Source organism: Myotis daubentonii, chromosome 3, assembly GCF_963259705.1.
Source record: "Myotis daubentonii chromosome 3, mMyoDau2.1, whole genome shotgun sequence".
NCBI classification, from domain to species: Eukaryota; Metazoa; Chordata; class Mammalia; order Chiroptera; family Vespertilionidae; genus Myotis; species Myotis daubentonii.
This window is the reverse complement of record NC_081842.1, coordinates 138,068,906-138,087,022: the sequence shown is the minus strand read 5'-3', so window position 1 is coordinate 138,087,022 and position 18,117 is coordinate 138,068,906. Positions and strand designations below refer to the sequence as shown.

The 18,117-nt window shown below is 45.9% G+C and overlaps 1 protein-coding gene across 3 annotated transcripts in view; it reads right to left on the bottom strand.

The window, feature by feature from the left end:
• The window catches only part of JARID2 (jumonji and AT-rich interaction domain containing 2), a 291,087-nt gene extending 273,297 nt beyond the window's left edge, over nucleotides 1-17,790 (bottom strand). Inside the window, exons 1-2 of one of the 3 annotated variants that reach the window (XM_059688680.1) lie at nucleotides 17,694-17,790; nucleotides 16,117-16,320 (exon numbers count right to left, since the gene is read on the bottom strand). In XM_059688680.1, coding sequence (XP_059544663.1) covers nucleotides 16,117-16,161 — 45 coding nt within the window. In that variant the 5' untranslated portion in view covers nucleotides 16,162-16,320; nucleotides 17,694-17,790. Of the gene's footprint in view, nucleotides 1-16,116; nucleotides 16,321-17,099; nucleotides 17,249-17,325; nucleotides 17,344-17,693 lie in introns of those variants that run through there. The other 2 variants (XM_059688681.1, XM_059688679.1) reach the window with 2 other exon arrangements.
• Nucleotides 17,791-18,117: the final 327 nt, after the last annotated feature.

The window sequence follows — 18,117 nt, the reverse complement described above, 5'->3', positions numbered from 1 at the left end:
AAAACATGCTAAGTGAAAGAAGCTAGTCACAAAAAGCTATCTATTGTATAATTCAATTTATATGAAGTGTCTAATACAGGCAAATTCATAGAGCAGAAAGTAAATTAGTGGTTGCCAGAGACTGGGGGAACTAGGATGAAATGAGAAGTGACTGCCAACGGGTGTGGAGTTTCTTTTTTAGGTGATAAAAATGTTCTAAAATGAATGGTGACGATGATTACACAACTCTAAATATACTAAAAACCATTGAATTGTTAAGAGGAAAAGAATTGTATTTGCATCCAAAGTCACTCAGGGAAAGACTGAGATTCCTAAATTGCCTTTTGTCTTGAATTACCACTGAAACATGGAAAGAAAAATAGTTGAACTTCCGAAAGAACTGGAATAAGTTGGGGATATAAGAAGAGTTTTTTAAAAAAAGGCTAAAAGAACTGACACTTTGCTAAAGATACGGCAGAAAGGATACATACCAACAATATATATACTGTTAGTTAGGCTGTAAAGTGCCATGCCATGAGGGTGAACTTCAATTTCCCAAAAAATAAAAACTGCAACTTTAGCCTTCCTATTTCCCTAAAGCTATAGTGTGAGCTTTAAATGCACAAGAATCAACCATTTAAACATATTTATTCAGTGTCACCACCAACTCATTACAAGTCCCTTAGTTTTAAATCTATCTTTGAATTCATAAATTGGGCAGGAAGCAGTTAGAAGGAGAAAACTCCAAAGGCAAGCTTATCACCTTTTTTAAGGTATTACTTAACGCCTTTAAAAAGCATTTGCCCTGGCCAGGTGCTCAGTGGTTAGAGCAGCCGTGGGCAAACTACGGCCCGCGGGCCAGATTCGGCCCGTTTGAAATGAATAAAACTAAAAAAAAAAAAAGACCGTACCCTTTTATGTAATGATGTTTACTTTGAATTTATATTAGTTCACACAAACACTCCATCCATGCTTTTGTTCCGGCCCTCCGGTCCAGTTTAAGGACCCACTGTGGCCCTCGAGTCAAAAAGTTTGCCCACCTCTGGGTTAGAACATCAGTCCACAGACCAAAGGGCTGTGGGTTCGATTCCTGGTGAAGGGTATGTACCTCAGTTGCAGTTGGATTCCCAGCCCTGGTTGGGGCACATGTGGGATGTGTCTCTCATGTGGATTTTTCTTTCTCTTTCTCTCTCTCTCTCTCTCTCTCTCTCTCTCTCTCTCTCTCTCTCTCTTTCTCTCCCCCTTCCCCCCTTCAACCTCCCTTCCACTCTCAAAAAATATATATAATAATAAAATAAATGGAAAAAATATCCTTGGGTGAGGATTAAAAAAAAAAAAGTTAACACCCAGCAGAGAGGATTATTTGCTGTTAATGGGAGAAAACAAAAGTGACCGTGATGCACCATCCCAGGCCTATACCTAATGCCTGTCCAGAGAAACAAGCAGTTATGCCTGGGCAAGGTGTTCTGTTCTTTACTGAGATGACTTCTATATACAAAAAAGAATTCCTCTTACAATATGTACCAGTAAGGTCTTCATGTGTTTTAAACAACTGTAAGCAAACAATGTTTGACTGTAAAAGCTTTTGCAAGTCAAAAATAATGGCCTTACTAGGTAAACTGACTATTCTTTATAATCATCATTTATACTCCCCCACGAGGCTTTGCCTACTGCTCCAATAAATTCTGGAAAGAAATAACATGACAACTGCAGCAAGTCTCATAGAAGGAGGAAAGGAAAAAAGGCCAGTTGAGTAGAAAATGTGTTTCATTTTAGGCCGTGTCAGTGTTGGAGTAGCAATCACATCACTCATTTGGAGCAGGGAGTAGAATTAGAAGGAAGAGAAAAACACCACTTTTTAGCTTCAGATATTTCCAAATCAGACTCATCCTCCCCAACTCCCATGCTTTTCAGCTTACCAGGGTCATAAGAAAACCCACTTTAATAGCATCATTAGAGTTCTGATTTATCACAAGTACAACAGAGTGTGCTTCTCATCTAGACAAGAATTTGGTATAGCACGAAGCTTTGAAGTCTGTAGTAGTAGCAGGAATTTCTGTAGGACTAATTGATGTTGTTTATATTGAGCTGGCCTGTGGAGGCGGGTAGAGTCCAATTGAACTGAAAGAAGTATTCCCCAACCCCTTGACCAGGAGCCTTGGCCCATGGCTCAGATATGCCCAGAGTCTGGGACAGTCAGGCAAGCCAAATGTGTTCTTTATTTTAAAGGAGGTTTCCATTCACCCTGTCAGCCAGCCACCTTTCAGATTCCAGGTAAGTTTAAACCACAATGGTCTGGAATTCTAACAGTAGTTTTGAGGATTATGATATAGAATGAGTATTTGAAAACATTTTTAAAGACACAGAACGCTGACTCATGCTGTAACATCTACCAATCGCCTCCACTAAAAAAAGAACTTCATTATTAAATCCAGATCCTCCATGGCCCCTTACACTATGGAAAAAAGTGATAAACTGTATTGGCATTTAAACAGAAATCTGATCTCTGCCACTTGAGTATGTCATCACCACTGGGGATTACTTTCATGCATCTTTAAAATTCTTTCAGATTAAAATTCTGTCGGGATGTCAATACCAATACTACCTAACAAAACTCGCCTTTAATTTAAGTTTTAGGTCAACTTTTCAAAGCTAAAAACAAAAAGCTACTCAGACCAAACACTGCGGGGTTGAGAAGGACAACTGCTCACTGCCCATATTTTAATCTGGTTGCCACTTTTTGGATTTAGAAAGTGAACTTAAGTCAGGTCAAAGCAAAAATTATTTGCTCCAAGGATGACTGCTCATTATGGCCTTAATTCCTTTTTTGGAATGAGGTGCGGTATATATAAGTACGTATATGAAACAAACAACCAGAATATACCTGAGGTATTTAATTTAATGGTCTTCGAAGCCAGAGCCAAATGAAACTTTTGTAACCATACAAACCCCACCCCTCACAAATGAGGCCAAAATCACATATGAGATTCTGGGTCACCTTAAAGTATATTATGCCCACACAAAAGAAGTATTCCATACATATAAAATATGTAATTATACAATTATACACTCTCTTCTTCCCTGTGCTACTACAAGCATTCTGACTAATAACACATTGTGTGTTTAAGGCAGTTTTCTTTACAAAGCGCTTTCACATATCTTATCTCATTTAGTTTTAATGCTCTGAGAGGACAAGGAAAGAAAACAGAAACTAAAGTAAAACTCTACTGACATCTTTACAACTCGTTACAAGTGCTTTTGTATTGGTTTTTAAAAGCCAACAAACAAACAAATCCTCTGGCTTCACACATACTACCTGTGGGACCATAAATTAGTACAGCCTTTCTCCAAGAAAGCAATGTGGTGAGAGGGTTCTGAACATAAACACAGGCACTTCTGAGTCAGTAATTCCACTCAGTAAATTGGAATTAAGTGCCAAAAGACACAGGTAAAGCATACTGCACAAGTGATTTTATACAACAGCCCCCAAACTGTGAAAAAGCCATCAAAATCAGACAAGGCAAGGAAAACTGTCAGGTACAGAGTCAGATGCAGAATCATATTTTAATAACTAAGACATAAATGCAAAAAGCACACAACAGAACAGCACTTAAGTATAAACCCATATATATATAAACTATTTTTCTCCAAGTACAAGAATGCTGGTGTGCAATCACCATGGTTTTCTATCTTCGTGTAAGCTGCCTGATTTGAATGATTTCTTATCTATATATATAAAAGCCTAAGTTACTGTTCAACCATTCGATGATTTGACCAGGACCTAGGACACCCACTGACCACCAGGGGGCAGATGCTCAACATACAGGCATGGAAACATGGAACAGACTGATGAATCTAAGAGGGAAGGTGGCAGAGGGGAGGGCAGGAAGAGATTAACCAAAGATCTTATATGCATACTAGAGGCCTGGTGCACAGTTTTGTGCACCGGTGGGGGGTCCCTTCGGCCTGGCCTGCGGGGATTGGGCCAAAACCAGCAGTCCAACATCCCCTGAGGGGTGTCCGGATTGCAAGAGGGTGCAGGCCAGGCCGAGAGACCCCACCGGTGCACGAATCCGTACACCGGGCCCCTAGTAAATAAATTTTTGCAAAATGGAAAAAAATGGATTGGCCTAATTAGGTATGAGGAGTACATGTAGCTTTTTACTTTTCTGTGAAAATCAATCAATTACTGCAATTATGGAGAATACACCTGGCAGAAAGAAACATCTCCGAAAGAGATGTCCACAGCCCTTCTGTATTCGGCTGGATTTCATGTCCTGGTGTGTCACTGATAAAACATGCAATCTCAGGCAGGTCACCTAACAGTACTAGACACCTCAGCCTTTCTCAGCTATAAAACTGATTAAACCCTAGGCTGTGTGGCTCAGTTGGTTGGAGGTCATCCTGAACACCAAAAGGTGGTGGACTTGATTCAGGTACTGACACATTTTTCTCTTTCCCTCCCTTCCTCCCTCCCACATCAATTAAAAACAAACAAACAAACAAAATAAAAACCCTCATTAGTTAAGCTCATCTTTTTCTTCTAGATCCATAGTAATCCCCTTGCACCACTATTTTTTTAAATACCCCGTAACTGAACAAATATTCCTTAACTGTGTGACGACTTATAAAACTGAGCCCCTATTCTTGAGGGGTTAATAAGGTAAGAGACATGTAAACAATAATTCCAGTACCTAGAGGTAGATGTGAGGAGTCAGGTCAACAAAGAAAGGGAGCTTGGCTCTGCCTAACTTAGGAAAGGGGTGGAGGCTGTCCAGTTAGGCCTCAGACAGGCTAGGTGGGCTCTTCAGGTCATCTGTTCAGTGAGCAAGTTGAGGAACCAGGACATGAAAAGACTAAGAGCCTGGGCTCAGCTGAACTGAAATGGGTGACAGGATAGGCCCAAGATAGATCTAGAAGGACTTTTTACGCTGTGCTGACAATAAAAGCTGATTTAGACTTGACCCTGAGAGCCACTGAATGGATCATAATCAGATTTTCAATACCAAGGACTATTGCTCCAGGATCCAGTTTAAACATCTCTGTGCAGACTCAGTGCCACTCTAATCTTAATTCTCACTTTCTAATTCTCCCCCAGACAAGTATGCAAGTCAACTGTTGAATAATACAGAAGAGATTCAATAACGAACAAAGGGGCGCGGGCCCGGTAGCTCAGTTGGTTAGAGGTCATCCGGATATGCCAACTTGTGGGTTCAATCCCCAGTCAGGGCACATACAAGAATCAACCAATGAGTGCATAACAAGTAGAACAACAAATCGATGTTTCTCTCCCTTTCTCTCTCCTCTCTCCTCTCTCTCTCTCTCTCTCTCTCTTTTTTCTCTCTCTCTCTCAAATCAATAAAGAAAAATAAAAAGTAAAAAAACAGAGTTTAAGGGTGGAAAGCGATTATATCACCTGCTAATCTTTAAAGCCTTGTTCTATATCCCAAAAAGCATTTTAGAATATCTTGCCATTCATTTGGTTAATTAAGAGGCAAAGTACAGCCCTGGTTAGTGTGGCTCCGTTGGATGAGCACTGTCCCATGCACCGAAGGGTCACTGGTTCATTCACAGTCAAGCACATACCCAGTTGTGGGTTCCATCCCATTGGGGCTAGTATGGGAAACAATCAATCAATGTTTCTCTCTCTCCCTCCCCCTTCCTCTCTCTCTGAAAATCAATTTTTAAAAATTTACACACACACACACACATACACACACACACACACACACAAAATAGAGGCAAAGTACAGAATTCAATTGATTCATTTATTTCTGAGTCAGCTAGGAAGGCTGTCAGCAGGCCCAATGTCTCCAGATTGGTGACTTCCAACTGTGTAATAATACATTAAGCATTTGTGTAGGAATATGCAGTTTATGGAGTGCTTTCACATCAAAAAAATCTCGCTGGCTCTCCCAGCAACAAGCCTGTGAGGTACATGGACAAGTTTTCCAATGAGGAAGTAGCTCGGCAAGGTTATGTACCTTGCTATGGGTCACAGAGCCAGTACACCCACTGTGAGGCCAAACCTTGAACTCAGCTCATATTCCCAATCTTGTCCATTACCCCATAGGTACTCTATAAAAAGGGTGGGATAAAAAAGTAGGTTTACAGTTGTAGGTATGTAACAGAGAGTTTATTACTTATTAACTATTATTACTATTATTACTTATTAACTATTGTATTATTTTCCATAGGAACAACTACTAATATAAGCCTACTTTTGCCCCACCCTGTATTCAAAACAAGTCTGTTCACATCTGAGGCATTACATTTCTGAAGCCCATGCACTAGTAATAAGGCATCTACATAAAGCACAAAACTCTCCAAGTTTTAATAATGTCTATATCCAACTGCTGCTTAACAGAACAAACATTCATTCAGTCCCCTTTCTATAAACCTATGGAAATAATAAATGCAAGAAACACATGCTCAGTCCTAATCCCTTCTCATTTCCTCCTGGCACCTGTTTCTGCCCCCACAGGCACCAAACACTTTAACAGCTGGCAGAAATGAGAACCAAGAGATAACACACTCAACCATTGTAGATGCAGCTCTAACCAAAATGTGGTTAGGAAATAATGGAGAAAGAACCACCCAGATGTAAAAAGAGAGCAATAACACAGGGTGCCAAAAGGTCCCCCACATTCTGGATGATTCCACCATTACATACCTGGGCTCCTGTCCCAGTAAACCAGAGGGTCTCCTGATGGGAAACAGACACACAAAACCTACTCCTCTCACTCCTCCCCCCATCCCAAAAAAATATTGGTGGAAAAGAATTCCTGGTTGCATTGGAGGAAATATGTGCAGGAAAGGGCAAAAATGTGACTACTGTATTTCCTTTATTAACCTTCTAGGATTCTTGGTAACTAAACACTGCTGTTGATAATACTTCAAAGCTCACTGGTCTTCCTCTTCATGGGTGGTGGAGCCTGACCGACTTACAAAATTAGAACTTAAAATCCAATTTAGGCTTTTTAGGCTGCACCAGCTCTCAAGAACAGCTCTCAAGAATTTCTACCAGTAGGGTTCCCTTTTCTAACACCCTCACACATCCTATGAATATGTGAGTAATTATGTATAATGTTCCCATTACTCATGCTGCCTCATTAACATATCTGGACAGCCTTTGTTTACCGGAAGGCCCAGACCCTGGTGAGGATTTGAGGGCAAACGATTTCCCACAGTGCCCCATGGTCCCCTAAGCAGCAAAGTCACAGGCAACAATGCAAATGCCAGAAAAAGTATTGAAGCCTATTTGTTACAGCCCTACGAAATCAAATGGGTTCTCAGAGGCCTGCAGAGCTGGTGCAGCCTACACTGGCCCTCAGGTACAAGGGAGAGGGTGGGGTGGTGGCCACGTATAAAAATACTGAGCACACAAGTATCCCAAGGGGTAATGGGATCTCAGTTCTTTTTCCAATGAGGACTCAAGGAGACAGCCAGCTGGGGACGAGAGGGTAGCTCCACCAACTGGTGTTTAAAAATTACAACAAATACAAACATGCTCTCAAGATGGATACACTCCTTCTGTTCCTGGAAGCCAAGAAACTGCCTTAACTTCCCCAACTTTCTCAAGCAAAAAAAATTCTGCAGGGGCTGCCAGAGCCCATATTATGGCCTTTTCTCACCTTCTGAGGGGCTACAGCCATTAACCATCTGGCCAACATCTATTTGCTTCTATCAGTTTTCTCTTCTGTAAAATGGTCTTAGCCTCTTTTGTTCATGTGAACTCACTACGGAAATAATAAATGTGGATAGTTTTTCAGGACTGATGGGGTCTTCACTTAGGATTCTTTCAGGAGGGGTGGGTGTTATGTGGCCATCTAGAGTGTTTTCTACAATCCAAGCTCTTCTGGCATTTCTTCAAATGGCAGAGAGAACCCTAGGAGAGAGAGCAGCATCCTCACCAGAACAATACAATCTGTGACAAGACACACAGTGATAGGAAGAAACTCAGACACCCAAGGCCCAGGGTTGTAGTCCAGTTGCTCACTCAGGTCACCTACACTTCACCCTCTGGGACAGGATCTCCATATACAAGACATAGGCCCGTCCCCATCCCAGACATCCTACAAGAACAAGAAAGATAAAAGCCACCTGCAAGGAGTGATAGGAACAGGAACTCCTGGAAGGAGGCAGGATTACTGGACTAGGAGAAGCAGGGTGTCCAGCCAGTGCCCCACTTCCTACAAGGTTCTGCTCTACTTTTAATGATTTTACTCTGAATGAGAAATGAAGGAAAACCCCTTTTTAAAAAGCGTGACGCTCTCAGAAGGCTAATAAGGTTGACTAAAGCCCCAATAAAGATAAAAAACTAATAAAAGGATAAGAAAAATCTCACTCAAACTGTCTACAAAAAAGTAGACAAGCAGCAATACTATATCAAAACCAAAGTCATCAGAGTTCCCACCTCCTAGGATGAAGGAAGAGTATGGAAATGATGAGACAAGTATGGAAAAAGTTTATGCAGTCAACCAGAGATTCTCTCTTATCATTGATGTTTCTATACATCTCTCCCTCTCCTCGCCCTGAAATCAATAAAAAAAAGAAAAAGAAAGAAAGAAAAGGTTTATGGGAAAAAAGGAACCAGAGACACAAAGACTGGGCCTGGAAAGCAACTGAGGCTTGCAGGGGTGGTCAGAGGAATAAAGAGAAGAACTACCTGAAAGATGGAAAGAAAAAAGTAATTGATTCCAACCACAGAGCCGGTGTGACTGTGGTTGAGCATCGACCTATGAACCCGGGAGGTCACAGGAGTTCACAATTTGATTCCACAGTGGGGGGCATGCAGGAGGCAGCCGATTAATGATACTCTCTCATCACTGATGTTTCTATCTCTCACTCCCTCTCCCTTCCTCTCTGAAATGAATAAAAACATATTTTAAAAAATAAATTAAGTAAATAAATAAACAGATTCACTCTGTCTCATTTCCATTAACAGGTAGGCTTAAGGATTTGAAATATAACATACCTTCAACAGTATCTCCTAACTAAGAAAAGAAAGTTGCTGGATTACAAGATACAAGCTTTTGAATTCCATATAAATGAGGTGTAAAGTCACTAATCTTTTGGCCCTCTACTAGCCAGTGAATAGCACAAGTGTAAAAGTATTACACATTAACTCAAGAGGACCACTCGGAGCTATATTACAAAGCATGAACTACATAGGGTGTCTAGTTTAATTAATGTTTTGGGATTAAGACTAAATACAATGGAAGCACTCTTATCAGAGGTGATAGGGACCAAAGTTGGTTAGCTAATGTAAAGTCTGTCTGGCAGAAAACCTTAAAAAAAATAGTGTACCATACGTATATAAACATTTCAACTTAAACACACGAGTGTACTTTTATTCTCTTGGGAAGGGAATGTGGGGATAAATGAAGTTTGGTTCTTCAAAGGGAATCAATGGCAATGTGCATGCAGAATTCTTAATACATTTTTCCCCAAGTCTTTTCAATGCTGGGCCCCCATCCTATATAATAAAAGGCTAATATGCAAATAGCCCAAATGGTGGAATGACTGGTCACTATGGTGTGCACTGACCACGAGGGGGCAGACGCTTAACGCAGGAGCTGCCCCCTGGTGGTCAGTGTGCTCCCACAGAGGGAGCACCACTCGGCCAGAAGCCAGGCTCCCCAAGTGGGCCTAAGCCGGCAGTCGGACATCCCCAAGGGCTTTCGGAATACGAGAGGGCACAGGCTGGACTGAAGGACCCCCCCCACACACACTCCCGTGCATGAATTTCATGCACCAGACCTCTAGTCTAATATAACAGCCTTATTTTCTAAGAAGTCACTTTTATCAAGTGTTCCCAAATCATTCATCTTAAAGTTTTCATAGAAACCAACCGTCTTTTCACACTCATTCAAAGGATTACATAATATTTAACTGTAATTGCAATAATAAGACTAACTGGAATAACTAGATTTGGAAACAAACTGACACTTGGCAAGCTTTCTATGGGTGGGAGCCAAAGGGGATACAGACACACACACACCCCAAGGCTGCCCATTAGCTAAGAGTTTCACAGCCAGGATGTTCTGCAGCCAAACAGGGCAAGTGGGTTGGAGAGGTAGTGGTTAGCAGAAGCTGTTACTGTAATCCTGGGGGACACTTACATGTGGACCAGTAACAGTACAATTACATTTCCAAAGTCTAAATTTCTTAAGACTACAAAACTTTTTAACCATTCATATGAAAATGTCAAGTCTGGGTCTTGAGACCACCATACTGAAGGACAAACCACTTTATTAAAAATACTCCAGCCAGGCCAGTGTGGCTCTGTGGTTGAGCATCAACCTATAAACCAGACAGTAACAGTTCCATTCCCAGTCAGGGCACAGGCTGCAGACTTGATTCCCAGCAGGGGGCGTGCAGGAGGCACCTGATGGATGATTCTCTCATCACTATGTTTCTACATCTCTCCCTCTCCTTTCCTCTCTCGGAAATCAATAAGAACATATTTTAATACTTTTTTAAATATTCCAGCTTAGCCTTTACCAAGTGTTTTAATGTACTATAAGCTTAATATGACTTTCCCATGTCATCTTTGAAAGGAAGAAAAGGAAACAGTTCTATTTTGAATGTAACAGGCACCTGTAATATACTCCAAAAGATTTTCTCTTTCTGAAGAAGGTAAATTTAAAATAACATTTAGGCCCTGGCCGGTGTGGCTCAGTTGGTTGAGCATCAGCCCATGCACCAAGAGGTTGCCGGTTCAATTCCTGGTCAGGTCACATGCCCAGGTTTCAGGCTTGATCCCTAGTGGGAGTTGTGCAGGAGACAGCCAATCTATGTATTTCTCTCATTGATATTTCTCTCTCTCCCTTTCTTTCTCTAAAATCAATAAAAATATATTTTAAAAAATAAAATAACCTTTGGAGCAGGGAATATATAAGATTACACTGGAGTTATTTCCAAGGCACTTGGAAGTGAGTCAGTAGCCCTCAGCCCAGCAACATGAACTGGTTTAACCTAACTATGAGAGAAGAAACAGCCATTATACCATCAAAGTACCAAATACTTCTAGTTGGCTATTTGAGCCAATGGCTATGGGGATACACAAATCAGATACTTCTCCAGTAAAATAATAACCCAGATAACAATAACTGAAATTGGGTTATATTTGGACGTAACTTATTTTTCTTTCAAATTGCAAAGACACACTTTGGACACTTATCTTTACAGTATTCCTTCCTTAATCATAGCTGCTAAGTTCCTCTGCCCTAGACTTATGTGACAAAGAGAAAATCATGTGAACAGCCCATGAAAAGAAAAACATAGCAATTAAATAATGTGTACAAGTTTTTGGTCCCCAGAACTGTAAAAAACTGACTGGGTGTAAAACAAGGTGGGGGGAGGAAAGGCTCATAAATCCTACCATTATATTTTGGTGTATTTCTTTCCTTTTTCTTTATAATTTTACGTAATTGTAATTATAGTAAATCCTGCTATTGAGTCTTTTTTTTTTTAATATGTTTTATTGATTTTTTACAGAGAGGAAGGGAGAAGGAGAGGGATAGAGTTAGAAACATCGATGAGAGGGAAACATCGAGTCAGCTGCTTCCTGCACACTCCCTACTGGGGATGTGCTCGCAACCAAGGTTCATGCCCTTGACCAGAATTGAACCTGGGACCCTTTAGTCCTCAGGCTGACGCTCTAGCCACTGAGTCAAACCCGTCAGGGCTTGCTATTGAGTCTTATAACAAACATTCCCCCATTTTTTAAGTCATACTGCACTTTTAAATCAGAAAATTAGATACTTAGAACTTATGGCGTAGTGGTACAAATTCTGCTTGAGCAGTCCTGGAAATCAAACTGGTAATTTGTTTTTGTGCTAACTGCATGAATCATATCTCATGTGGCAGAGACTTTCATTTCAAACTTATACCTGCTACAAAGAATCACCAATTACATGGTTTTGAAGTCTGATTATTATATGTATTACTAGGGGCCCAGTGCACAAATTCGTGCACCTTGAAAGGAACTGTGGGCCACCAGGCTGCGGTGGGCACAGGAGCGGGTCTCAGCCCATTTTCCACACCCTCGCCCAGCCCCTCCCACCCCAGCTCCCTGTCTGCCGGCAGCCCCGCTCCCACCGCCACTGCTCCCACACACTGACAGCACCAGCCCTGCTCGCACCCACTGATGGCGTAGAGCAATTGGCGCCGGTGCCAGCAGTGGGTGTGAGGGAGGCCGATGCTGTCAGCGGGTGTGAGCTGCGGCTGCTGCCCCAATTACTCCTCAGGAGCAGGGGGAGGTGGAGAAGCCCTCAGGGAGAATCGGGGCCAGCAGCTGCCACTCACACGCACTGACGGCACGGAGTGATTCAGGCCAGCACTGGGCACCAGCAGCAGGTGCAAGCGGGGCTGGCATCCGGCAGCAGGTGTAAGCACCAAGTGGGACTACGGCGCACAGGAGCAAAGAATTTTCAGTAACCACCAGAGGCTCACCCTGATGACAGCGACCGGCGCCCCGCCTTGGTCTGGTGTCCCCACTCCCTGCTCCACCATTCTGCCCCAGCTGACACCCATCATGTTCCGTGTTCCGCCGCCTGCTGTCGACGCCCGCGATGTTCCACGCGACCCCAGGTGGTCAGCACACGTCATAGCGACCAGTTGTCCAGTTGTTAGGTTGTTCTGCCGTTCGGTCTATTTGAATATTAGGGTTTTATATAGAGAGACTAGAGGCCCAATGCATGAAATTCATGCAAGAGTAGGCCTTCCTTCTCCGGGCTGCCAGCACCAGCTTCCCTCTAGCACCCAGGACCCGGGCTTCCCTCTGCCACCCAGGACCTTCGCAGCCCCGGCTTTGTCCGGAAGGTCTAATTACGCTTTTATTATTACAGATGGGCAGAAAATACCTATAGAGCAAAACTTGCAACTGTTTTTATTGTCCAAGAGGACTGGGGCTTTGAAAGGCAAATGTTTTTGGTTATTGAAGGTATTGTAGTGGAAGTTGTCCCCAGCACAATTAAGAGAGGGTTACCCTGCAATTTATGAGTTTCTCAAGGATGTCACTTAATATGAATTATAACAATCATTTCTCCCAAAGCCTGCCTGCCACCTACAATCCCATCCCCAAACTCTGCTCTGCTAAGGCAATAAACGAAATGGCAACACGGCAGGCATCTAAGGTTTTTGAGACCAATTGTAGGAAATGTGCTGCCTTCCACCAGCTTGAGTAATAATGCCACCTTACAAAGAAAGAGCATACTGTTTTATATCTTTCATGCACATCATCTCACATAATCTCCGAGAAAGTAAAGTGAAAAAGGCAGGTGTTACTTTCTCCGTTTTACAGAAAAGGCAATACTCAGATTGGGAGCCTCTTCTCATCTGGCTCTGAAGAACTAAACCCAGAACATCTTAAGACTTAAGAGTCCAGGTGCTCTTCCAAGCACACAGTATCAGTGACAAGTCCTCCCTCATCTGGCCCCCTAAAAAATACTCAACAGGCATAGAGCTGGCACAGCAGAGGCTCCCCCAACGGTATTGCACGACTACCAGAAAGAGCAACAGTTGCTGCTGTGCTCATCCAGAAAGGCATCCCACCACCTTCAGAGAAGACACGCCAAGTATGACAAGGCGGCTGAATCCACAACACGGTCCTCCTACAAATGTAGCAAAGCTCTCCCTGAATTAAGTTTCCTTGCTTATTTAAAGCATTAATGAGCAGACCCAACTACCACAGTTGTATGTAATGCCACACCATCAGCAGATCTGCTGACAGACAGAAAGGAGCCATCTCCCTGCTCTCCACCTCTTCAATGGGTCAGAATCACAGGTAGGCGGGAGCACTAGTTTGAGGGCGACAGGCTCCTAGCGCTCACCTGGAGGGCAGTGCAGCGTTCGGGGCGGAAGGCAGAGGCTGAGCACAACCTCCTCCTTGAGCACACCCGCCTCCTCGTCCTCCTCCGGAGTGGCAGGCCCGCTCCACCTCGGCGGGAGGCCCCCGTCACCCGCAGCCGCATCTCGCTGGAACCTCCCACCCGACTTTTGACGTCACGGAGGAGGAAGAGGTTCCACCCGGGCCCGTCCCTTTGTGACGTCACAATGACAACAGACCGCGGCTAGAAGCGTCCGGGAATCGGCAGCAGGAGGGGGCGGAGGAAGGCAGGGGAGGCCGGTGCGATGCAGGGGGAAAAACCGAGGACAGGGAGGGGGCGCGCTGACGTCTCACCGGCTTAACCTGTTGCTCTCAAGACTGCGCTGGAACAGGGCCGCAGGGAGCCGCCGGACCGCCGCCGCCAGGCTCCGCTGCGCGCGCCGTAGGGGGGCGCTCGTTGCAGCTGTACGCCCCCGCCCCCTCCTGGCACGCCCCCACCCCCTCCTGGCACGCCCCCACCCTGCGGCCGCACGCTCCCACCCCTCCCCCACGGCAGGCCGCGCCGTCCCCACGCCCCGCCCGCCGGCCCAGGGCCGCCAGGAGCCCCGAGCCCCGAGCCCCGAGCCCCGAGCCCGCCCCCTACAGGCCGCGCGCGGCGCCCAGCCCCGGCCCTGCCCGCCGCGACCCCAACACGCCCTCCCCTTCACAGCCGTCTGGAGCTCGTCCGGCGCACGAGCTCAGCTCCCCGAACCTTAACTCGTGCTCGCCTCCTGCGGCCACAGCCAGCCACGAGCTTGCGGCCGGACGCCCGGACTCGACACGATCCGCTGACCACCAGCAACAAAAAATCCCACCCCACACTGCTCTCCAACTTAGCGAGGTCTGGGATGGGGGCGGAGGGCGGTCCTAGTCCAAGTTCTACCCCATTTGCTTTGTCGCTGCACCCGAATCGGACGTGCCCTGGGAAGGCGTCCATGCTCCAAAGCAAGGGTGTCTCCATGCAGTTTCTACAGCCTGAATTTAAACTAGTCCTTTGCATTCTACCCGGCCCTCTGCAATGCGGATGTATTTTAATTCTTAAATTTTTAAGGGAACAGTTTTTTAAGTAGGACTTGATTATTTATCCTTGCATTTCTTTCTTAGTTGAAGTTTACGTGTCTACATTAGGATCAGCACTCTCAATAAGGCTTTTACATTAAATATATTTACAAAACCCGTGCCCGAAGGTCATCTCCCATTGCACACATCACATTGCTCAAAAAGGGAAAATATTAACACCAATTTGTCGTCTCGGGTCAAATAAAACTTTCTTATAACGTTGCATTATTTCTAATGTATGTTCACTTGGCCTTCTTTTTAAAATGGGTTCTTTGATTTAAAGCACGCAGCTAATCACCAATCACTCTAGTGCATATTTGGCTAATCCCTCTCGGTCCCCCTTCCACCCTCCTTCCCCCAAAACTTAAAAAAAAAAAGCAACCACACACAAAACAAACATTCCCCATGCCAATCAAAACGTAGCTGTACTATGTATAATACAAATTTAACTATTCCAAAACATTTAAATCTCTGAATAATCACCCAATTTCAGAAACCAGTTACAGGGAGAATTATTTGTAGTCACATATGCATTCACATGCCTACTTAAAAACATTAGCTATATTGTATGTCTTTTTCCCCTAAAACTGGAAATCATGAATTTTTAAACAAAACCAGTCCCATTATTAAAGTCGATCCCAACAAATGCATTCGCTGTAACATGATTCCCAACTGGTTTATGTTGTGAGCCAGATAAGCCAAAACGACCACATACATTAAATTTGATGTGCCAGTGCAAGGAAGGAGATCGCCATAATCGGACACTCGACTGCAACTTAAAGGGCTTCCAACACACACGCGTTACACGATTTTCGAAAAACATTAATAATAACACGCACTTCTTTGCATGCAAAGTGCAATATGGGGGCAAACCTGCCCGAGAATGCAGTTTAGTTACAGTACCACAGCCCCCACCCCACTCCCAAGCTCCACCAAAATCCCTTGCCTTTCATCTAAAACTAGATTATGGTTGTGTCATTCGAGGTCAATGTATTCACTTGAAGTATCTCTACACCAATACGTTTTTTCATCAAAACTAGGCAGGCACGACTTTGCTTGAAAAGCCCTCTGTCAGAAAAGAAAAGAAACAGCCTTATCGGACGCTGTGTTTAAAACCCTTCGGCTGCAGAATTATCTGTAAACTTGACATTCACAGCCATTGCTTAAAACTGCAAGTCAAAGGATATGTTGTTAGGAGCACTTACGTATTTCTTCTGAATGATATTCCTCTTGGGTCTTTCCTTGCTCATTCTGAGATCCAAATGCTGATTGCAAAGGGGGACAATTGCTTCATGAATTTAAAGCCGTCAGAAATTTGCAAAAAAATATCCTGGTGGTTTTTATTGTTGTTGGTGGTGGTTGTTCTTGTAATCCGACTTTTCTTCCTCTTCCCCCAAAGCCCGATTCGTCTTGAAATAAATCCGAAATTGGGAAGGAAAAAAAAAGAGCCAAAGACGAACGAAGCAAACAAACAAAACACAACAAAAAAAAATTCACTTTAGTAAAACACCCATAATGGAAAATTTCCCCCGAAACACACACACACACACACAAAAAAAAAAAGAAACCGACGCCCTTCACTGCCCCCCCTTTTTCCTCCAAAAACTACATCAGCGAAACGTGAAGGTCCTTAGTGTCTGATCTGTAGTTACATCTTGGAGAAGAAAAGGCAAAGATAAATAAATGTTGGAAGTCACGTTTGTGCTGCAGCAGCAGTGCGAGCAGAAGAGTCAACTCCAGCGGCGGCGGCAGCACCACAGCGAGAGCTCGCCGAGTCTCTTTTTTCCAAGCCCCCTAACCAATGAGAGAGAGGCGATCCAGCCCAACTTTAAATGGACTCTGCTTTTATACAACTTAGGGCTCCTCGGGCAATTCCCCGCCGGGCGGCAGCCGAAAACTCCCACAGCTAAGCCACCGGGCTCCCGCCTACCCCGGCGCCGACTGCCGCCGGCCCCGTCAGGAGGACCTCGCAGCCCCGTCGCCGAGAGACCCCCGAAAGGCCCCGGTGAACCCTTCCCGGGCAACCCCTCAGGCACCTCTCCCACGCCGAGCTGAGGAGTGGAATTGAGAGAGGCTCCCTAGCTCAATGCATGGCACGCTCGGTCGCTCCACCTCACCCCCTTTCCCCAGCTTGCCGCTCACCCCGCGGCCGCCGGAGGCTGGCCCCCGCCACTGCCCTCACGTCTACCTGCAGCCGGCTGCTGGGGACGAGTGCCCCAGGATGCCCGGCCCCGGGGAAAGCCGCCTATTCCCGGGGCACCTTAGAATCGTCCCCTTGATCTTCTGGAAGTTGTAGTCCCCCGACTACAAAATGGCTATGGCCACGGGATCGAGGAACTACAATTCCCAGCCTGCCCCGTAAGCCTGTCACTCAACTCCCCTCCCTCCACTTCTTTCCCCCTCCCCCTCCTCACCGGCCCTGCCAACAAACGCTAGGACGTGTCCCGCGTGCGACAGACACCGCTAGAGGCTGGCTCCGGAATGGCCCGCAGAGCGTGTGGTCCACGAGCGAGGGACTCCCCGCGCCGGCCCGCCTCCGGCTCCCCGGGTCCGGCCCCTCTTCCCCGCCGCGGCCCTCGGCCCCCTCCCCGCGCGCCCCGCCCCCACCCGCGGCGCGAACCGCCTGTGGAATCGAGGAATCGCGCGCGCGCCGGGCCCAGCGGAGCCGAGCGGCGGGGGAGGGACGCGAGGCTTCCCCGGGGAAGGCCTCCGAGCGTGGCGGCGCGGGGGGCGGTGTCAGCGAAGGGTTGGAGCCGGTCCTAAGGAAAACTGGGCCACGCACCAAGAGGAATCCTCCGTGCGAACTAGTTGATCGGCGGCGCCTGCTGCCGCTGCCGCGCAGCCGGTGTCACCTCAGGACACCGCCTCGCGGAGCCGCCCGGAGCGCGCCGCGGCCGGGCCCGGGTAGTCTAAGGTCACCTCTGCCCGCTACCGGCTGCCGCACGCGCCCTCACGTGCGGGGCTGCGCGGACGGCGCTGGGGGAAGGCCGCCTCCCGGCGCGGCACGCGGCCCACCGGCGAGGACAGCCTGGGGGGCGGCGGGGGGAGGGAGAGGGGGGCAAAAAGGGGACCCCGGGCGGCTGCCTCCCACAAAGGACAACCAGCTTGAAAGGGCTCGAACTCGCTCTTGGCCTTTACGGGCGTGTGTGGCGTCTGGGGGGCCCCTGAGCGAGGCAAACGTTGAGGTAAAAATGAGTGGAATATGG